The sequence below is a fragment of the Conger conger genome, chromosome 15 (genome assembly GCF_963514075.1).
Source record: "Conger conger chromosome 15, fConCon1.1, whole genome shotgun sequence".
NCBI lineage: Eukaryota > Metazoa > Chordata > Actinopteri > Anguilliformes > Congridae > Conger > Conger conger.
In genome coordinates this window covers 36,231,784-36,255,884 of record NC_083774.1, presented here as the reverse complement: position 1 = coordinate 36,255,884, position 24,101 = coordinate 36,231,784, and the positions used below count along the sequence as shown (strand labels likewise).

At 42.7% G+C, this 24,101-nt stretch overlaps 1 protein-coding gene across 1 annotated transcript; it reads right to left on the bottom strand.

The window, feature by feature from the left end:
* Positions 1–5,727: 5,727 nt before the first annotated feature.
* LOC133111957 (GDP-fucose transporter 1-like) lies at positions 5,728–10,805 on the bottom strand. The gene is made up of 2 exons (XM_061222606.1): positions 10,220–10,805; positions 5,728–7,137 (listed from the first exon to the last, which is right to left on the bottom strand). The coding sequence occupies exons 1-2, from the start codon at positions 10,728–10,730 to the stop codon at positions 6,575–6,577; spliced, it is 1,074 nt and encodes a 357-aa protein (XP_061078590.1). The 5' UTR covers positions 10,731–10,805; the 3' UTR covers positions 5,728–6,574.
* Between the last annotated feature and the right edge of the window lie 13,296 nt (positions 10,806–24,101).

Below are 24,101 nucleotides of genomic sequence, written 5' to 3'. Positions count from 1 at the left end.
CTAAAACCTACCACACGCACAATTTTATTCTGGTTTGTTACATAGGATTAGGTGAATAAGAGTTGATTTAGAATAATCTTTCACATTAGGTCTAGCTGGTTCAGTGATTATCTACGTCAAATTAAGATCTGAACAAATTTCCTTACATTCGTCAGAAATATCACTTAACCAATGTAAGTTAAAATGTCCCAGGATACTAATTTCAATTTACGAAAGTAAATGAGCTAAGCTGCCAAGGGTGTCAGCGACAGCTGTTGGAGGCCTATTGTTGCTGCTGCCATTTTTAGGGTACAATAACCAGAGAATAATATGCAGTCGTATGAAACAATTTGGGCTCCCCTGGTCAAAAAGCCTTTTACAATGAATCTTGGTGAACAGAAGCAAACCAGAACTGTGAATGTTACACATGTGAGTTAAACATGAGACCTTTCTGCAAATTTTACAGCAAGATTGCTTGCTTTTAATTTTTACTGTTTATTCATGATAAACGGACTCGGTAGGGACTGTAGGATCGCTGGATACAGAGGATGAGAATGAGGAGGGATCTCACACATGCCTATATGCAAGGGGGTCAAAGAATATTCCTGAGCTAGGAACAATGGCAGAACATAGCATTCATAGCATTTACCCAGATCTGCGATTGAGTCGAATCCATAGCCAACTTGAAAGATTGTGGTACATTATACACTCTGCAACAGTAGTCAATGTTTGCTAGTATCTGGTCATTACATTCAACATGAGACACAAAGTCACTTAAGTACTGAGGGTTCTCTGTCCCTTTTTGGAGCATTATCGGGATTGTCAAACTCAATTTGAGACTGTTGAGTCTCCTTTGGACTCAGGTCAGTTTGCAAATTTCAAATAACACTATGATACTGAGAAAAATATTTTTCGACTACACCAAACAAAACTGTTAAAACTGACATTAGCGATCTCCTATACTTTTCAGCATATGGGACATGGCCAAATTGTCTCATCATCGAAGAAGACGGTATTCTTACAAAAAACGACGATAGCGACATCATACCAATGCAGCATCAGCTGGAAAAGCGCATACGTGCATTTTGTTTTAGGTTATGCTGTTGGTGTGATGGAATTAGCCAGTAAAATAACTGTCACTAATGCAATACTCACTGTACAAGCTGGGTTAGAAGCAGTTATGTAACTTCATATGTCAGCTGCTTTGCGGATCATCACTATTAGCCTACCATTTTGTATGACACCATTCCTTCAGCCAACTATTCAGCAATAATAGTCCACTGTATATTCACTATGTCTCAATCGAGGCAAGGACCAGAGACCATGACATTAATGTTTCGGTCCCGTAGGTTTTTAAATGTTAATTTAAGACTTGAGACTGGCGGAGGGCAAGATATTGTACCAGCATTTAAAATAACGGATCTTACTTTGTCCTATTTCACGAAGACAGATGAAACTTGTAATCCATCCATCCATCCATCCATTATCTGAACCCGCTTATCCTGAACAGGGTCGCAGGGGGGCTGGAGCCTATCCCAGCATACATTGGGCGAAAGGCAGGAAGACACCCTGGACGGGTCGCCAGTCCATCGCAGGGCACACACACCATTCACTCACACACTCATACCTACGGGAAATTTAGACTCTCCAATCAGCCTAGCATGCATGTCTTTGGACTGTGGGAGGAAACCGGAGTACCCGGAGGAAACCCACGCAGACACGGGGAGAACATGCAAACTCCGCACAGAGAGGCCCCGGCCGATGGGGATTCGAACCCAGGACCTCCTTGCTGTGAGGCGGCAGTGCTACCCACTGCACATCCGTGCCGCCGACCACTTGTAATCCAACGATTCAAATACATTTCCTACATGGCAATTAGGAATTCCGTGTTGTGACCAATTAAAAGCAGAGACCACTAACCATTTGTAGGAGAAAGTGATTTATTTTCAATTTCTAAAACTAAAAAAACCTTTCACATATCAAAATATATGAAATTAATTATCAGTATGTAATTCGCTTTTCACACACACACACATAGATTAAATGACAATTATTTGGTTTGCAATGCCATTCAAAAAGTATTCACCTGTGGTTTTCACTCACTATTAAAGCTTTCAAATGAGTTGTCTTTTACTATACTGTCCTTTGTGTATATTAGGCATAAGAAAATACTGTCGAAAACGGAAGTTAAGAATGTAACTATGATTCAATGAGTACCTGGAAGAGCATCATCCATCCATTATCTTAAGCCGCTTATCCTATACAGGGTCGCAGGGGGGCTGGAGCCGATCCCAGCATACATTGAGCGAAAGGCAGGAATACACCCTGGACAGGTCGCCAGTCCATCGCAGGGCACACACACCATTCACTCACACACTCATACCTATGGCCAATTTAGACTCTCCAATCAGCCTAACCTGCTTGTCTTTGGACTGTGGGAGGAAACCAGAGCACCCGGAGGAAACCCACGCAGACACGGGGAGAACATGCAAATTCCACACAGAGAGGCCCCGGCCGACGGGGATTTGAACCCAGGACCTCCTTGCTGTGAGGCGGCAGTGCTACCCACTGCACCATCCATGCCGCCTGGAAGAGCATCAGTATGGCTAAAAGTATGGACATCATCCGTACTCTGTGGACTCTGCTCTGTGCAGGTTGAGTAATGATACCAACAAAGTCACGTCAGTGACATGACCACGCAGGCTGGTGTGCCCACACGGAATGAAACCATCTGTCAGGTTAAGCTCAGCCTCTTGGAATCTTCTCGCCCAAAGATTCTGAGTGACGGGATGTAGCGACAGTCTTCAAGATACTCACAGAACCATGGTTACATTCGTAATTAGCAGCCAATGGGACAACTGCAGACCCTATCATGTGGCGGGATGCAACACTGACCTGATAAAACCCAGGGAAAATGCACAGCAATGACCAAGTTGCTGCTGCACAAATGTTATGCAGAGGATTGCCTCTCCACACTGCCCAAGATGTAGTAACAACACCTCTGGTGGCAGATCAGATTCTCTGCAATTTGCTCACTCTTCCTCTGCACTCTGAGGGCAGAATGCAGGAAACTACAGGCTGGTTGATATAAAAAGGAGACAGAGCTTTTGGTAAATAAATCAAAACACAAAACAGAGAGAGCATGTAGGCCCCTCACACACTTCGCCGTGGATATTGCCAAGAGAAATTCTGCTTTCGACAACTATTTAATGTTTCACCTATAGGTTCACATGGGGGCTTACACAAAGCCTCCAGAAACAAGGACAGATCCCAGGAGGGTGTCCAAGCAATTCTTGGGGGACATAACCGTCGGACCCCACGCTGGGATATAAGATGGTGAGACCCTATTGTCTGGCCATCAATGTGCACATGCTAAGTGCATACACCTTAAGGGTAGAAGCTGAGCATCCCGAATCCAGTAGGGACTGGAGAAAGTCTAATAGAACAGCAACAGGGCAAGATATCAGACCTTCTGCCCTGTCAGAGCACCAGCCTGTGAATAACTTCTAACGACAGGCGTATTGATGGGGCGCGAGCAGTTCCTAACATTTCAATGACTGCTGGGGCAAATTTATTTAACAAGGGATCGGGCCCCTCAGAGGCCACACCCAAAGCTGCAACAGTCCTGGGATATCCTGCTGCCAGGGCTCCCCTTCCAGGAGACCGATGGAAACCATAGTTTTGCTGGCCATCTGGGGAACACCAGGAGGACCCTGTGGTGACTGGGCCATCAGGCAGGTGTGCTATGATCAACGGAGTTGGTGAGAACGCATACAGAAGGCTGTCTGGCCATGGGTGGGCCAGGGAATGTATTCCTAGTGGGCGGTTTGTCTGGACTGTTTGTGCTGAGAACTGTTCTAAACCGTTGCAAACTAATTTCCACCACTTGCAGACGCAGGAATTCTCCCAGGGGTGGTTTCCAGCGTGACAAAAAAATCCTGAGTGGATGCGTGGGTGGAGAGCATGTCCATGTCATGGCTGTAGGGATCCCCCTCCTCAACCACACTGGAGGGGTTGGGAGAGGGGCAGGGGGCAGAGAGCTGTACTGGAGGGGTTGGGAGAGGGGCAGAGGGCTGCACTGGAGGGGTTGGGAGAGGGGGCAGAGAGCCCCACTGGAGGGGTTGGGAGAGGGGGCAGAGAGCCCCACTGGAGGGGTTGGGAGAGGGGGCAGAGGGCTATACTGGAGCAAAGGAATGCAAGTATGCCCTCAGCTGTTCACAAGGCAACTTGTGGAAAATCTCTTTCTCTCTTTAGCGGGAGATGTGCCTGCCACACCTGCGGTTTCTCTCACTTTAAGGGCAGTCTCTCAGGTGTAATACACCAAGACAAGCTGGACATCTGTCATGTCCATCTTCCACTTGTAGCTTACATCCAAATTCACAGAACTGCTTCTCTTCAGTGAAGCATCAAGCACACCAATTAGCACAGCCGTATAGCAGTCAGGAATTTGCAACACTCGGTTGCAGAAATCCTCCAAAACTAATTTTTCCAAATGCAGTTTAGAGAACGCACTGAACTACCGCACGGCAAGTTAGTCTATTTAAAACTAGCCGGGGTAGTTTTCAGTTCTAAGAAAGTACGCTAACTCTGTTGTGTTATGTGTCTGGCACGAGAGAACATGCTGAACAACCACAGACTGACTGGTGACACACAGTGGCATCAAGCTAATCCGGCTAGAACAAGTGAATGCTCACTGGGTTAGCCAAATAGCCAAGAGACAGCTAGTTAGCAATAGCTACATGTTGAATTATATTTTAATCAGTTTTTATTAATTTGAGAATGTCCATACCATTCCTTTGCCTCTTGGTCTGTGGTTGGTCCACATGAATTCATAAAAATATGAGATTAGTTGGAACAAATGTAAAGAGCCTATTCACTCACACTTATTCTACACACATATTGTATTGAAAAAATAAAACAGTTTGATTGAAAGACTACGGAGCTCCACCAGGCACCCTAGGTGGCAAAAAATATCCTAACATGGAAATTTGTATATTCGGTTTTGTAATCAGCACGTTTGGTTTTGTAATCTGTGTGTATGGTTTTGTAATAGGAGCTAGCCAGCATTGAATTAAACAGCTCACACACTGTAGTTTGTAGTTAAAGTAATGTTAAGCCCAAACAAGAAATTAAATGCAATGAATTCAGTGGAAGGACACAACGTACAATCTATTAAAACGGAATTGGTGTGTCGTCTTTCATTGTAATTATAAGATATACATCTACAGCCCATCCACTTGAAGGCACAACATGTTGTGTGTTCAGAGATACTCTTCTGCATACCATGGTTGTAACATGTGGCTATTTGAGCTACTGTTGCCTTCCTGTCAGCTTGAACCAGTCTGGCCATTCTCTACTGATCTTTCTCATTAACAAGCCATTTTCGCCCCAGAACTGCCAAAACTGGATGTTTTTAGTTATTCTGACCATTCTCTGTAAACTCTAGAGACTGTTGTGTGTGAAAATACCAGATCAGCAGTTTCTGACATACTCAAATCACCCCCTCTGGCACCAAAAATCCCATGGTCAAAGTCACTTAGATCCCTATTGGTCTGAACAAGAAGTGAACCTTTTGACCATGTCTGCATGTTTTTATGCATTGAATTGCTGCCACATGATTGGCTGATTAGATACATGCATCAATAAGCTGGTGTACAGGTCAACCTAATCAAGTGCCAACTAAGTGAATATAGACACCGTTTCATAAAAGTGATATGGCACCTGAGCCCGTGGTTGGGCTATTGGTGCGTTCCATTTGTACTGGGAAGTCGGAATTTCCGAGTTCCCAGTCGGACATTTCAACTGGAACGCCCCCTGAGGTGGGATTTCCGACTGGGAAAGTCGGAAGGACCGAGTAACCCCGAGTTAGAAATCCAAGATGGCTGCTCCGTGCGTCAACGGTTAATAAAATCTCTCGTAATGTATTATTTAGCACTTCTGTTTTGTTTTTGTGTAATTAAATAAGTGGTATACGTAGTACTGTCCAACGTCTATCTGTGGACATGTTACTACGGTGTTTGTATGTATAGAATACCATGTAATGTGGTGTTTTCAACTGGTATTGCTAACAATGGCTACAACGATAGCAACAATAGCACTGGAGGCGTCCATCTTGGTTATCCGAGTTGTTTACTGGAATGCGGTCAACTCGGGTGTGACGTCATTCCCAGCTCCGACTTCCGACTTCCGAGGTAAATGGAACGCGCCATATATCATGGCATGGCTAGGTGGTTTGGTTGGTTCTCTGCTTCATGCCTAACATGGCTCCTTAGCCATGGCAATAGTCATGATGATATAGGCTACCACGGGTTCTTGTATCCTACCATATCATTTTAATGTTTACCCGGTGAACTCCAGTGTGAATTGTAGCTAAATTAGAAATGTAGAAAATCAGCCACGTCTGATTTTCCTGCAACGAACCCCTTATTTACAAACGGATTTATAAACCTGAGCGACCTCGCTCGAAAGCAGTGCACACAACGGGCAAAGAGTAGGAAACGGAGCACACAGGTTGTAAAACCGAGACTGCAGATTTCCTCATTGACATTATTTTTTCACACCGCGGGTGCCTCGGGGGGCTCCGTAGAGGACAGCTCTACACACCGGAGTCATTTTTCTCATTTTTCATTTTCGGCTGCGTTTCCGCCGGAGCTAGGTTCATTTCCCTCCCTTTGACCCAGGTGTAGGCGAAAGAGCCGGCCAGCACCATGGTGTTGCTCGTCCACCACAGGCCACTCTTGGCGCTGGCGTTGTACACGACCGCCAGGACGGTCTGCGCGCAGGCTTTGGCCGTGCCGGAGACATTGTGAGTCAGCGGGCTGGTGAATTTGATCTGGAGGCCCGTGACGTAGCCGATGGCGAAGCCGAACACGCCGCCCGCTGTCATCATGCCCCAGAAACTGAGATCATACAGTCTGCTGAAATGCCACAGTTTGGGCACTTCGCCGAATACGAGGATCGGGGGGATGAAGAGGAAGCAGGCATTGAGGTTGTTGTAGTAGGATAGCTTCCATATGCTGTGGTTCACTGCCGGCAGCACCTTCTGAGTGTAGATGGCATTGAGAGACACAAACACGCTGGCCAGTACCCCGTACATAATTCCAGACCAGGAAAGAGACCCCCCTGCCCCTTCCTGGTCTACGCCCAGCCAGAAGCCCCCTGCAAAAACAAGCAGATAAACAGAAATAGTTTTTAAAGTGATAGTTCTTGTCAATTTCAGTATTGCAGTACATTTTTTATTGACCCAGTTTGTTTTGCAATGAAGGAATTGTTAGATTCGTCAGTGGAACATAAGAAGCAGTGATATAGGGTTTGGATAAAAACAGAACGCATTTCATTTTCTAATGAGGACATGAAAAGAAACTGGGATATCTGAATGTACAAGGCTTTAAGTTGCATAATGTGAACAATCAGTGACTAGATCATGTTTACAAGCCTTGGAACATTCTTTCTGAAGAAGTTAGACTTTGACTGTCTGAGTCTACCATTAAACTCTCATAAACATGCTTCAAACAGAGTGGTGACTTTTGGTGCATTTTACTCAAATAACTTATTTTAACCTTTATTTCATGAGGTTTGTCAAAACAGAACTAAATTATCGTTTGCAATGAAGACTGGAGAATCAATGGAAATCAAAGGATTATGTAGGCAATCAGATAGGTGATAGAGATTTTTGGGGAGGTTTTGCCTAGGCAGTGGGATCTTTCCAGAAGTAATCATCATTGATGACCACAGTGAGTCAGGACCTTGCATAATGTCTCATCTGAAGGAGGGCTCTTTTACAGTAACGATAATCCAGTGCCCCAGTACAGTGACGGGGCACTGGATTATCGTTTGATCTAGAGGGCAGAGTGCCCCTTACTGCCAAACCAACACTGGAATGATTGTTGGTGCCAGACAGGGTGTGTTGAGTATCTCAGAAACTACTGATCTCCTGGGATTTTCATGCACAACTGTCTCTAGAGTTTGCAGAGAATGGTGTGGAAAACAGAAGAACATCCAGTGAGCAGCAGTTCTGTGGGGAAAAACTTGTTAATGAGAGAGATCAGAGGAGAAGGGCCAGACTGGTCAAAGCTGATAGTAATGCAAATAACCACACATTATAGCAGTGATATGCAGAAGAGCATTTCTGAACACACAAAGTGTCACATTTAAGTGGCTAGGCTACAGCAGCAGAAGACCAATAAATCCAAAAAACAAGTACCTAATAAATACCTAATAAAGTGCTCAATGAGTGTATCTTCATCTCATCTGTCAACAAGACCTTTTTCCAGAACTGTGGTTGCTCTTTGAAGTATGTCTTACAAAGTGTAATCTGTTTTTGCAGCTAACCAGTGGTTTGCATCTTGCAGTGTAGCCTCTGTATTTCTGTTCATGAAGTCTTCTGCAGACAGTGGTCATTGACAAATCCACACCTGACTCCTGAAGAGCGTTTATGATCTGTCGTACAGGTGTTTGGGAATTTTTCTTTATTCTGGAGAGAATTCTTCAGTCATCAGCTGTGGAGGTCTTCCTTGGCCTGCCAGTCCTTTTCTGATTAGGAAGCTCACCAGTGCTCTTTCTTCTTAACTAGGTCGATTCATAGTTGATTTTGGTAAGCCTAAGTTTCGGCCGATGTCACTAACAGTTTTACTCTGGTTTTGCAGTCTCATAATGCCTTCTGCTGCTGTAGCCTATCCACTTACAGGTTTGGCATGCTGTGTGTTCAGAGATGCTCTTCTGCATACCACTGTAGTAATTCATGGTTATTTGTGTTACTGTCAGCTTCAACCAGTCTGGCCCTTCTCACAGATATCAGAAAGTCATGGAACGCAAAGGATATGCAACAAAATACTAAGCATGACTACATAATTTGATTTACATAACATTGATGTGTCCCAAACATTATGGTGCCCTGAAATGGGGGGCATATGTATAAACACTGCTGTCACTTATACATAGTGAAACCAAAATGGATTAAAAAAATGCCCTTTATCAAAATACTTGTTACAAATTTCAAATTGTGGAGTACAGAGGCAAAGAAATAAACCATCTTTGTCCCAAACATTAGGGAGGGCACTGTATATAATTCTGTCCCGTCTGAACCCAGTCACAGAGGAAAAAATAAGCTTGGAGAATCCAGATATCATTGAGGACATCTATTTTATGGTCTACTGGAAGGGTAAATAAGAGCATGTCACTGTGCCAGATTCAGATGGGATGCATATGCCATAATCCCAGATTCAGAGATTACAAATGTTACACAGCAAGAGTTCAAGTTATTGACAAGCAACTTTGCTTTGTGTAGCTCTCCTTTCTAAAAATCAAAAGCTGTACACAGGGTCTTTGCCTGAATAATTTTGCAGTAATTTTCAGAAAGTAAGGATTTTGGGTTGGGCAGAGTGATCATATTGCCATTGTTAGTATCAGCAAGTACCCTTTAGTACTTGCTGATACTAACAATGGCAAATTTAGTACAACAAGTACTCGATTTAGGTGGAAGCACGGATTCATTTTAATGATTACCTGGTTGACACCACACTCTGAAAGTTGCATTTACACTGGTGAAAAGTGATACCCACAAAAAAGGGCAGGTCCATACTATAAACAGATAGACCTACCGGATAGTATGCAGTAAATCATTGACAACAAAAGTTAAACACGGTGTGTGGACTGAAGGCGGGCAGCCAAAACATCTGTGCGTTTTCTTGACAATGACAAGAAAGTGGACTACCGTAAAGTAGCCAATGTCTGTGTGAGTGAGGACCTCATCTTTTATCTACTTAAACTGATTTTCTATCATACACGCACGCACCAAGTTAATTGTTTTGCCAAAGCAGTAAGATCGCGACGCATTATATTTTAAAAGTGACACCACGTCCATCTAAAATGAACATTGCACAAAACTGGATAATACTGTATCTTCTGGTTTACGTATACTTCGTAATTTCTTTAAAATGTCTGACACTACTTTTTCTCATTCAAATCACAACGGCAGTGCTCACATACACTCACATAAGACAACACTGAGTATGTCATAAATATCAATGTTCTCTCTATAAATGCACGTTGTATTTAAAAAAGCATGTCCATAAAGCCACTGCAAATACACACTGAATAGGTTAATTATGCCCTTAATCTTGGCTATTGACTATTAAAAAGGTTACCTAAGCGACCAGTAGGCTAGCCTACACAAATGGATCCCGTCAGACTTTAAAAGCACTTTCAATTCATTATAAATTATAGGAATGATGAAACCCACCAATAATGACTCCACAACACAAAAGTGCGTAAAATGACGTGGTTTGCTTGAGTATCACATAGGAAAGTATGACGTTGAAGACTGTGGTGAGGGATCTCCCAACAGTGTAGAACGCGACTCCCAAATTTTTCAAGCACAGGTTGTTGAAGGCAATCATTCCGATGAACACTACGGACAGAGGCAATACCTCTCTCGAGATCTTGTGGTCGAATTTTACCGATGGAAAGTCGATGGCACCTGGACACGACCTAGACAAAACGCTCATACCCCAGCAAAGCAGTACAGTGATAAGGCACTGGAAGGCGGTGACAAATAAAGGAGCGTCGAGATCATTGCTGTCTAGCAAATGGTTATTTAAGAAAACCATGGTAATTGAAACAAACCAATACAGAGCCACAACCAAGGTTATTTTTATGGCTTCCAGTAGAAATGTATCCGTTTTCCCGTCCGAGTCAGACCCGACAAGGGCCATCCTGAGAATTTTCGACCTTTTCAATTGTGTCCTGTTCATAATGTTTGAAACACAAAGAAAGATAAGGCAATAAAAGTTATCCGACACGTCAATGAATCACAAAGTAGCAGCCGGTTACCTCCGGCCTCTAAATAATAGGACACATAAATAATGAACGCTAGTTTTAGTCGTCTTCCTGACCCGCCTACCAAAACCGAAATACGGTTTTCTTAAAGGCACAGGGCTGTATTTACCGTGGAACATTGTGTCACCCCTTCCCAAATCTGGGGAGGGGCATGGGGAGGTAAAGAGGTTTAATTGAATTTCTGGTATACTGCTAAAAGCTATGCTAGCGCATTTCATCAAAGATGGCAGAAGGGACAACTTCATATAAGCAAACGAAGCATTAACCCTCAAGCATTAAGTCACACTGAGCTGGGCCGGTTTGTACATTTTTTTAATTTTTTTTTTATTCATGGTGCAATTTTCAATCACTATGGTAAAAGGATATACCACTTGAAAGTGTTAAAACTTGTGCCTCTATCCAAATGAACCTATTTTAAGATGCTTTCGCAACAACAGTTCCTTATTTTGTAACTTGTGGGCGACAAAACAAGCATGCGGGAAATCCATATGCTACACAAAATTAGATCAACTCAGTGTCCTTTTCATTGCACGGGTCCTGCGAACCAAATGCATAAATGCAATTCGGGAAACGTGATAATTCATCAATAAAATGTCTATTGTTTACTTAGAATTTCTCTGGAGCAATTATCATTGTTTTGCCGTTGCATATCTTTTTACACACAAATGCTATTATCTATGTTTTGTTATAGGCTTTCTGGAACACAAAGAGCCTACATATGAGCTTTTCTGACCAGTATCGGTAATCCAGTTGCACAGTAAAGGCGTGATCCCCATCTGTGAGCAAAAAAATACAGTATAGAAGTAGTAGTATACAAGATGTTATTATTGTGATTATTGTACCTATTTTTTTTTACAATCTTCGCGACCTGTTGCTATCTGAGAAGAGCATGAGGAGAGGTTCTTCAGGAAAAATAGTGTTGTATACTTTAATGAGCAATTTTACACATCATAATATTATTTAGTTTCCATGTGTCCTTTTGGAGTCTCCAAATGTCCATTTTGGAAACTGCCAAGACATAGCTCAGAAAAAACAATGGAGAATGCAAATTTTTGGTGATATTGTCATCAGATTTGAAAGGGGATTTGTTCTGATTACCTTTCAGAAGACACCAGAATTATACCTATAGTCAAAAGAGTTCAAGGATATTAACCATTTTATTTTGGGTATGTCATTTTCAAGCTTGTGTTAAGAAAAGGGATGATACTTAAAGGGGTTAAATCGTTCTACAAACACACAATTACATATCATACCATATCCATATCATACCAAACAGGACCAAACATACCTCAAAGCCTGAGGAAACATATCGTTCAACACAGAAACTGCAGCAAAATGTTTTTGAAAACTTGCCCCTTGTTGCACCTGGCAACCGGGCCTGGGCAGATGAAAGGCAGAGAGAAGGGGAAGAGAGCTGAAGGGGAAGAGGGAGCAGGGACCAGACTCAGAAGCAGTGCAGCAAAGAGAGGGAGAGTGCACCGAACCGCCACCTACATGCACTGACTCTTATGTCACTACATAAATGAATGAGTGAATGTGCAACTGTACACTGCAAGCCGTATCGACACACACAAAGCAATAAATAAAATCAGTGCCCTTACACACCAGTAGGAACCAGTGCCTCCAGCAACCCAAGACTGTGGCCTGACAGAAAGAAACTATGACCGGTTATCGGCTACTAGACACTTGGACCTATTCGGACAGTAATGATTACAATGTTGTAGGCTCGGCCACAGGACATCATTATAAAATACGGTAAAAGCGATTTAACCTTTTAAATAAAATGTGCCACTCTGCACTGCATCAGGGGAGATTTAATAGTTGGCAATCAGCTTATTGGTGCATTACCGCCACCAACTGGACTGGAGTGGGTTTGATTTGCACTTCATGGTAGGCTAAATGCCTGTGATGTAATGTAATGTAATGAGTGTGGAGCAGTGACTTTGACCACGGAATGATTGTTGGTGCCAGACAGGTTGGTTTGATCAGAAACTGCTGATTTCCTGTGATTCATGAACACAAGGCTCTAGAATTTGCTGATAATGGTGCAAAAAACTAAAAACATATGCAGGGAAAAATGTGTTGTTGATGAGGTCAGAGGAGAAGGGCCAGACTGGTCGAAGCTGACAGGAAGGTGTCATGGCAGAAGACTAACAGACTAAATGAAGTTAACTGGCAAACAGGTACAGCTGGGATAAACAAGTCCGGAGTCGGAACAACAAGCAAAGTCCAAGCACAGGCAGGCAGTGAGTACTGAACGTAATCCAAGAGACAAAATTCCAATGTCCAAGCACAGTTCCATAACTGGCAATCCAAAAATGACAAAAAAAACTAAAAAACAAAGTCATGGACACAAAGGGAGTTGAACACAGAGCTGGCAGGCAGGACGGGAAACAGAAAAACAAAAGGGCACAGGAACAGGTGAGTAATGAGGACTGGGAAAGAGAGGCTAGTACTCACAGAGAACAAGCAATCAGGTGAGAAAACAAAACAAACTAGCCCAGAACAATGACACAGACAGGCTTATAAGCCACACTGATTTATTCCCCATTCTGACCCGTATCTACATGATTGTATGCATTGCACTGCTGCCACACAATTGCTGACAGCTCCGTATATATTGCCGAGTATATATTTCTAGCCATATTATATATTTAGTGTCTTACTGTACCTTGCTATCATGATTCCCTGTGGGTTGGGCAGAAATCCTGTTTCTCAGGATCTGCATGGTAGCTTGAGTTTACTTTATATTCATTAAAATCTCAAAACATTGTTTGCATTGACGGATATCACATAATATTCTGGCCTGGAATTGCACATGTGTCATTGCATATAACTTCAAGTGAACTTTGAATCACTTAAGTAGCCTAGTTAATACGCTTTGTTTTAATCTCCATGGTACAAGTACTGTAAATGATTACCCCACCATGTAACTTTTCACAGGATAATATGCAAGCAAAATAGCACAGGGTTTTCTCCGCTGTAATATAGTAAACGATGACCAGTGGTACAGAGGACAGTGGTGAACATGGAATGGATTTCCTTCTTACGGGAAAGGTTTTGGATGGATTGTCAGATGAACAATGGCAGCACCATATAAAACAAAAACAAAAAGGATATACAGTACAGAGAAACGTTTTAGTTGTAAATATCAAAACATTTACTACAGAGAGCAGTGAACAGTGAATGAAAATCAATATGTGCTGTGGCCACCCTCCAGCTTTAAAACTGCATCAATTCCCTTGAGTACACTGTCCTGCAGATACGAAAGCACAGTTTTGTTTTGTGTGATCAATTGTTTTTATTTGATACAAATATTTTGTATTTTATAATAAAAAGTGGATTATTAATATGTTACTTTATTTAAGAAAATGCAACAATTTTGCTGTAATATGTGATTTTTTGTTAAAAGAATGTTTGGAAATCTCAAATTTGCTGTTTTCTACTGACACACTAATGCAGAAGATAAAAAAAATCGAAGAGCAAATTTATATAAAAAGATAAAAGATAAAAAGATAGGGTGCCTAAGAGTTTTGCACAGTATTGTCCATGAAAAGAGTAACAAATGCAATTAATTTAAACAAATTATTTGGTATTATAAGATCTTAGATTGAATTTACTTCAGCCAGACTTAGTTCATGAGATTGCTCTAAAAGTCTCTGAGCCCACCCTTTCAAGATACATCAAGAAAGGATCACACATTTTATTAAAGAATTATTATCTTTTAAGAAAAGAAACACTTGGACACTAAAACAAAAATAAACTTCCACAGAAATGAAATCCATGACAGCAGCTAATCAAATATCCAGTGTAATGAACATCGCCCCAAAGCCTGCACAAACTTTGTGATAAGTAATTGTCTTAAATGTAGCATCTGGTTTGGGCCTACAAGAATCCAGGCATCTGAGGTGAAAATGTCATATTCTGCATACTGATCTCTTGTGTGATTCCAAATTGTAGCGTAGACTCGCTTCATTGAGAAAGTTCACAGCCCCCGTTTTCACATTCTGACACTTTCACCAACACAATACATTCAACCCATGTATGAATACATGACTTACATGTATGAAAAGTTGGAAAAAGTTCAAGGTATCCTTGTGGAATCTGACAAAATTCACCATGTGAGTAAATCTGTGACCAAGGATTTGTTTAAGACTAAGGTGATGGCTCATTTTTATTTTCTTTAGTATGCATACGTGAATTTATCCACTAGATGGGAGTCACACTCAACATAAATACAACTGGCTGAAACTCCATCTGGCAGAAATATTCAGAGATGAAGTGTGTATAATTCCACCAGGGGGCAGTCTTAACACGACGCTCCGTCTCAGGTCTCAGCTGTAAAAGCCAATGGCTTTTGAGAATAGGAAGTATAACCACTGGCAATCAGAATATATGTGCTATAAGACTTTGTGGAAGCCAATACTGAACAGGGGGGTCAAACTCCAGTCGTGGAGGTCGGCGGTCTAACAGCTATTTGTGTATTTCTTTCCCTCAGCAAAGCGAAGTACAGCCTTGTGCAGATTATTTAGCTAATCAATCACTAGGCTGTAGCATCAGTTTATTCTCACACCCACAGTCTACAGCAGCGCTACTCAGGCATTTGCTTCAGCATTCAGTTTCACGAATGAGCTTATCTGAACCCAGCAGGCAAAATAATGAGTGAAATCAGGTGGCAAAGTGCGTGGGAGGAACAAATACCTGCAGACCCTGCAGCCCGCAGGAAGTGGAGTTGTGTAGCACTAGTCTACAGAGACGGCACGGTGACTAAACAGCAGCACACACGACTAAATGAGATCCACAACTTACTTACCCCAACAGCAGAGGTATGCACCTCAGCGAATAAGCACGTGAAGAAAATATGATGGCTGCAGGGAATGACAACACCACTCCATCCCCTCTCTGCATCAAGAGGAGCCACAATCTAATTTCAGATTTCGGTCAGAGATACCTCCTCCTGATGGACACAGGGGAGACTCCCTGGGGCTCGGCAGAGGGTTCCATTGATCACTCATTTCACCTCCAGAAAAAAGGTCATTTTGTTATGTTGTGGAGACCCAGGGGCTCTAGCAGTCATTTGCACAGCAGGCTGTGGCTCTAAATATATTGGTGAAGATAACAGCAAAAGGATATCGAATTAACGTTTTTAGATGAGGTCCATGTCCCAAGATTGGACCACCCAGATTTGCATTCATTGAGGTATTCAAAATAAGAAGTTCTGGAAAAAAACGTCCTTCCTGTATGTTCCCCCGAGGAAAATTAAAGTAATTTAATTCTATATTCTGTCATGTTCTATAAACTGAGTACTGGAAAATTGAACACAGTTCGGCAAGTTAACATTTTGCCTTGTTTCAATGCATACTCTCCATGATAGCATCAGCCATGGAAAGGACAACAGCAATCATGAGCTGCGTGGTCATCAAAGGGAAGAGCACTGATAGTTGTAGCAGTTGCACAATCAAGCTATGAATAAAAACATTATCAACCCCTTTTAAATTCCCCAATGCAATGGTTTTCGCTCTCATCTACTCACTCACTTCAAAGAGCTCTTAAGACTGTGTCATGAATGTTGAATAAGTATGTCAGTCATAACTGCTGTCCACAAAACCCATAGATTTTATTATACATTGAACTTTTATAACCTCAAAGCCTACTGGTTTCCAACAGATGGATTCTAAGTCTTGATTCAAACTAGTTTCTAACAAGTTGCATTTTTAAGCGAGCTAATTAGAATGTCAGATCAGGTAAGAGATCATTACCTGTTCAATGTCAAATGCATTTGTAAAAAATGTTGTGTAAGAACATTAAAGAATTCAATAGCAATTTACAAATGGTAAATGGTTGGTATTTATATAGCGCCTTTATCCAAAGCGCTGTACAATTGATGCTTCTCATTCACCCATTCATACACACACTCACACACCAACAGCGATTGGCTGCCATGCAAGGCACCGACCAGCTCGTCAGGAGCATTTAGGGGTTAGGTGTCTTGCTCAGGGACACTTCGACACAGGCCGGGCGCGGAATCGAACCAGCAACCCTCCGACTGCCAGACGACTGCTCTTACTGCCTGAGCCATGTCACCAATGCTGGTCACCGTAGAAATTCTATTTCAGTTACACCGTGAACACTAGGTTATGATATTTTAAGAGCAATGGCTGCAACAGGCCGTTTCAGATATGTAGGGATTCTACAGGTTAGTTAAGATAAGAATGTTCTCATCAAATCTCTTGTTATTGTTAAATCCAATCACTCACAAGCAGGAAGGAAAAGAGCTGACAAGTAGAAACACGCTATTCTAAGCCCCACCACTGTGTAGGCATGAATGTGATATCGCTTTTCACAAAGCCTGTCTTTATTGCAGCCAAACGGTTTGAAATTAATTGAGCAGATTATTATATGTGCGGGGATTCCCGTAGGAACAGCGAGGGAACAATATAGCCTACATCGGCCTCTCTTGGGCATGAAATCGTCTTTAAAAGCTGCTGCTTGTGTCAGAAACAACACAGGGCAAATCCACTCATGCTTATCATCAACCATGGATTACTGTTTTGGAAAGATGGGTTGGTTTCCAACACACAAATAATTTAGGATACATGGATCACATGAATTCCCTTTGCTGCTGTGATCGACCCATCTATTCCAGTTATTCGCATTAGCTGGGTATACACCACCTACGACCCTGTCCCTCGGTGGCCTGGAGAGATCTGTAAAGTGTCTATTCTGTAAAGCGTCTTTGTGACAGTCTTCTGTGAAAAGCACTATAGAAAAATAAATGGAACTGATTGGAATCTGGCAGGTCAGAGAACGACACGCCTTCAAGCTGTATCATCTCAGAACCCGTGACCGTGGTCAGTTGAAGTTTGAATAATATCTTCACACCTTCGTCTTGGTACACCTAACCATCTCAGAGATTAAACCCTGTGATTCACGCAGGTCGTTTTTCACCCTGTGAGAGGAGCACGCTGCATCTGCATTGTCTATGGGGCAAATCTAAATAGAGATCTAAATTCGGTGCTGCTGCCCCAAAGCAAAACAAAACAAAGAAAATGAGAAAAACATAAGACGGGCTGTTGTGAGCAGTTTAAATGCCGATACAGTGGCACATCTTGACTGATGCTTCTTTGACATCTGGGAACTTAAAATAAAGCATGGGCATAGGTGTGACTGCTTAGTTTGATTTATGAAGGTTTTGCACTGGAAAGAGTACTTAAGCAAATAACTGAAATGAAATAAACAATGACATAGAACAGAGGGATTACAAGGTGCAACTTGTAAAATATGGTATCTTGTAGCATGGTATGTTATTGTGGTACTGTTACACCTCCTCTGTCTCAGAGAAGATCTCAGAGAGCTTCCAATCAGTCAGTGCAGTGTTGACACTCCTGCCCTCACCATCACATTTGAAGACTCCCATCAATTAGTGCGTTGTTTTACACACAACCATAAGCATCTCCTTCTGCTTTCTACACCCAAAATGGCATCTGCATAAAACAGATTTGAGTCTGTCTCCATTTTGGCTGTACCTACAAATATAATTATGTTGTGTTACTGAACATTTGTCAGAACCGGACTGGCATGTTGAGGTCATCTTGCACACAAACAATGTGTACGTAGGTGACTGAAAAGTTGCAGATGCATAGGCTTGTGCCAGTTCGTGTTTCTGTGCCAGTAGGAAACTCAAAAACTTGATAATGTACTGTATTGTTCTTGGTCTGCCTTTGCAACCCACCGTGTCCTGGATCGTGGCCTATGGCTGTAACTCTCTGCCAGGTTAGGAGCTGCTGGCCTAGATCATTCCAGATGGTGGACGGCCATGAGCTGACCCAGTTCAGACTGCATGTGATAGGAATGGCCTTGTTCTACACATATTCCAGGCTATATATTTCCAACTTGGTTTCCACCAGCCTTCACATTCAACTGCTAAAATCACTGTCTCCCTAGCAATAGCACACACTCGCAGCCCCCCAGCAGTTTTTTCATTGGTGATACAGTGCTCCCTTAGCAAACAGTCCAGGCCAGGAAGGATGAGGATACTGACAGCTGCTGCCAATGGCTGTTTAATAGGGGCCTGTCTGCTGGGTCAGGTCTGACCAGCTATTATGTGTCTAACTAATGAGGTGATGTCATTGCTGATGTAACATTACAGTCACATGATCCGATCACAATCAGGAGCGACAAACGGACCCCAGAAACCTAATGAATATTTAAAACTAAAAGCATATATCCATACAGTGGATGTTCTCGACTGTGAATAAGAACGACAAACAAATCCACCTCCTCTGGCAATCTTTAGTCCTATACTCTTCATAATGTTTTAACCCTGCATGGCAAGCCGACCTGTAACCAGCCAGATCAGCCAAAGGCAGCAAGTTCCAAGTTCCAAGAAATGTGAAAATGGAATTGCACATTTCTTAAGCGCTAGGTTGTCCTCGTTCCTTTCTGCCCCCCAGAGGGAGCTGCCCGTGGAGGACTAGGCATTCAGGCAGCTCTCAGTCATCCCTATAGTGCGGCCAACCCAGCGCAACTGTTGTTCCATGATTGCAGCCTCCATACTTGCAGCTGGTTTTTGCAAGTATTTCAGTATGTGGAAGACGGTCATGCCAGGTTATGCCAAGGATGCACTGGGCTCATCTTATGTGCAGGGTTTCCAGTGGGAGGATATAACGACGGTACAAGGTCCAGGTTTCACAGCCATACAGAAGAGTGGCTACACAGATTGCCTGATAGACTGTGGCCTTGGTGTGCTGGCTGAGATTTCTATTGAGGAAGACCCTCAATAAAAGAAAAGCTCGCCAAAGGAAGAGGAGGCCTGGTTGATCCTGTTCTGGATCTCATCTTGAATGCTGCAATCATCAGAGATGAACCCTCCTAAGTATTTGGAAGATGGTACAGTTACGGGGGGCTTGTCCTCGATGGTGAAGATGAGAGTGGCAGACAGGGAGAAGATCTCCACTGGCACAGGTCCTCAGTCTTGGAGATACTGACTGAGAGTCCAAGGCCTTTACTGCTGCTACAAGCACCATTTGCAGGGCTTCTGGTGAGTGAGCCACAAGTGCAAATTCGTCGGCATACTGCAGTTCTAAGATCCGGACAGTAACAGCATGAAGCCTTCGGACATTAAACAGGTGTTCATCTAATCTAAAGTCCACAATCACTCCGCCCTGGCCTTCCATCTCCTTATGGAGCAGCTGGGAACATTTTGAAAAGGAAAGGTGCAGGCAAGTATCCCTGTCGGACACCGGTGCAGACTTAGGCTTCAGGAGGAAACCCCACAGAAGCTCTCGATGGACTGTGTCAAAGGCTTTTGACAGGTCAAGGAATGCCATGAAGAGATCTTGGAGCTGTTCCCGGTATTTCTCTTGTCGTCAGCGGACCATGAATACTATATCCACATTGCTTCGGCTTTTCCTAAAGCCACACTGTGACAGATTTTCAACATTTTTCAAAACATTAGTTTTGAAAAATACAAATCATTTTGCTATTTTATTGGTGTTTGTTTCATATTTTATAATATACAGTAATATGTTCAACAATCAGCTACTGTCCATAGTTTATATGTGCAACGTTGAAAAAGGTAAAAGATACATTCACTGAGCACTTTATTAGGAACAACTGCACATTATTCATGCGATTATCTAATCAGCCAATCGTGTGGCAGCAGTGCATAAAATCATGCAGATACAGGTCAAGATATTCACCATTGTTTTTCATTGAGCAAATTAGTGTCCAATTGGTTCTCAGGTAATTTGGTAAGAGGTAATATGGTTTTGACAAAAATATTTTATATAGTCAGATTTGTGCAGTTTCTCCATTATGGTTAATGCCATTCTGGTTTTTGTTTAGAGTTTTGAGAACATGAGGGAAGCTTTCAGAAAATGTGTGTAGACAATTGTGAAAAACTAAATGACAAATAGGTTTTTGTTCCTCTTGAAGGTTGACTATCTTTGGGAGCGGGGTGTATGGAAGTACACATCCAGGGATTTTAGCATGTACTTTATATTTACATACTTTGAAATATTGGAATGGCACAGGTCTTTTTTTGTGGTTCTGTAAATTGGTTGTGTAAATTATTGATGATGATTTTTTTTCAGATGTTGTTCTGGGCTTCAGTAGCTCTCTCTTATCTGTCTTATCTGAGGGGGTGGACTCATGAAAATCTGTATCTTCTGAATCTAGGTGGTCAGGATCTAGAGTTAGGCTGAGGGCTAGGAGGTGGGATCCAGATTCACTGCAATATGCAGCCATTCCCTTTTTAAAAAATTCTACTTTGTTGGTTAGTAATCAGTGAGATATGCATCTCCTCCCCTAATCAGCCAGACTGAAGTTGGCCCTGATATCAACTAACACACATTCTGTGCTCAGTGGAAATATGTAAATTACTGTACTGGCAACAGAATGCCTGAGTGAAATCTTTTGATAGTTTCAAACTTCTGAAAATGTAACATCAATAACCTTGGCCCTGATTCCATCAACATTTGTATATATTTTATGAGCAAATAAAGGTAATAAAGGTAAGTTTAAACTATTTTAACAACTGTCAACATTAATTGTATGTATGTCACAATTTCATAGTTTGGGTGAACTGATAATTTTGTTTTCCAAACAGAATGCAAAGTAGCCCCTAACAATTTCTCATATGTACTTGTAAGTCAATGACAAAGACAGATTCCGGTGACTCCAGGGTGCACAATTCATGTTTCGTTAGCACTTTGGTTCAACTGGAAATGTAATATGGGCTTCCATCTGTTTCCTAAAGAGCCAACCAGCCAGCCAGGCATCAGGTGGTTAGCTATCACCAGCCTTCTGTTCCTTCATCCAGTTTATTTTTGCTGTTCCTGTTTCACCCGGTTTGCTTTTTCTGTTCTTGCCATGTCCTGGTTCAGCTCCCTTGACTAGTTGGCCTCATGGTGCAAGCCCTGAATCCTTTGAATTATTACTGTAAACTCTTATCCTGTTTTTTCATGTTATTTTCAGTTTCTTAGTTCAGTTTTGAGGGCTAGTGGCAGAAATCATCTGGTAGAGGACACAGGCAGTGCCCATTGAAAAGTTATTTAACAGTCACTCATAGATTATACAAAACCAAAGGTTTCTGCAAAGTTATGGCATACATAAGAAGGCCTTCAATTAAGTAGTACTCAGGGGTACATTTGATGGAGGAAATGGACACTTTTTGGAGTGAAGGTGTTCATAACATTCAAGAACAAGGCACCTGTTATTTCTTCAGCCGCCTGCCTTGAAGTCATAATGGCGGTCTTTGCACCACAAGGCACAGGATCAATTCAAGTCACCGGGTTAAAGCAGAGTCACCTGATAGAGGGCAAGATGACAGCCTCCTGCAGTCCCTGAGTCAGTGTCCGGTGATGGTTTCAAGATGGCTCCTTGAAGAATAGGCAGTATTAAGTACCTTGTTGCACATACACTCAACACTGGCCTGCTTTGTGCTAATCTTTGTATCGGGTGACGGCACGTTGTAATACCTTCGGTTCAGGAGGTGATGGGTTTCCCAGGACAAGTAGCGTTTTTGTGCTTTAATCTCATTCTGTGGCGGAAAATTATTTTAAGGCTGAAGACTTTCCTTGAATTATCCCTGGAGGTGTGGTGAAAAATTCCACCTCTCTGCCCCTTCCTGCGTGTAACCACAGCGACCGTGGCTTGGCAGAGAGGTGGAACCCAGCTCGCTTTAATGAGGGCATTCAGGCTCTATGCCAGGGGTCGGCAACCCTGGTCCTGGAGAGCCGCAGGGTGTGCTGGCTTTCGTTGTTACTTGGCATTAATTGATCAATAAAAGCCGTTGATTGCACAGTTAACTCACCTCACCTGGTTTCTTGGGTCTGAATTGGTTGCTTATTTTAAGGTGGAGACGAAAGCCAGCACACCCTGCGGCTCTCCAGGACCAGGGTTGCCGACCCCTGCTCTAGGCCCTGCATGTACTAACCCAGGCCCTCACTGCACTGCACAGGGTCACTGTTTTCCCAGCAGTAATAAAGCCGGGTGTTTCTAAATCAGGCCAACTGGGCTGTTTGCCTGTGTAATTTCTTTGGCTGAGTTTAAGGGGAAATCCTTATTTACTTTAATAATTTTGAGGTTACTGTATTTGTTCTTATTTCATATAGCTTTTTTCCTAATCTGTATCTGTATGGTCACGCTGGGACTCGGAACCGTACTGTTTTGTGGTAACCCGCTGGTAGAGAGAGAGAGAGAGTAGAATTGGTGGAAAAAAAAATTCATTTATTATAATTATTTTTGTTTTTTTTCAGTGCTCGTGCCTTCAGGGCACTTCCTTAGTGTCCAGAACAAACGAAAAAAATTCCCTTCTCAAACACGGGAATATGGTCACAAAAAGGAAAAAAAAAGGCAAACTAGAAAATAAGTCTACGGTAAACGGCAAACTAATGCGGACTTCATGTGGCGGGGTTCACCCGTCTGTGTCCGCTGTGGGGCCGTTAACTCTCCGTGGTGTCCCAGCCTCGGAAGTCCTCTTCCCCCGCCTAGGCGTCTAGGATTTAAATGGACAGGTTAGTTGGCTTCTAGCCGGATTGATGGGCTCACGTGACTTTCACTCGCACTGGCTCTGCGTGTCTCCTCTCGTTCGCCCCTGAGCCCCGCTCTGCTCCCGAGTTCGCCCTTTTGTAGGATGTTGATCTCCCCTCCAACTCGGTGCAGCTGTGCCTGGTTAATTAGAAAGGTTAGTGGCGTGCATTCCGCACGCGTTCCGGTGGTGCTAACCTTGGTGCTGATTCTTTCCGGCGCGGCTCTCTCCAAGGTGCTGGTCCCTTAAATACATCCGCGGGAAATATTCCCCGTGAATTACTTTCCCCAGCTCCTGGCGCCGTCGCACAGCCCGCTCCCCTTCAGTGGTGTACTGATCCTTGATCGGGCCACCACACTTTATAATGCTTTGTAATGTAATGTAATGATTTTATTGTAATTGTCACATCTACTTTTCACATCTTTCTTTGTGAAGCTTTCATCACTGCTCCACTCTTCTTTGCAAGTGGGTGTAATGGGGCCATGGAAACAAGGTTTTTACATCGATTATCATTACCAATCAGCATGGTGGAATAGTTCAGACAACATGGGTCCAAGTAAAAAAAAAAAAGATAAGTAATCCTTTAAAAATTGAGTTTTAAGATGCTTGTAAACCATCATAACACAATTGAGTACTACGCTGCACAAAAAATAGTAGATTCTCTGTGTATCAGGACAGCTGGGATGGCAGAAGGCTGGACATAAAACTGTTATGATATTGAGAAAATGAATCAATAGAACTGAAAAATACAGTT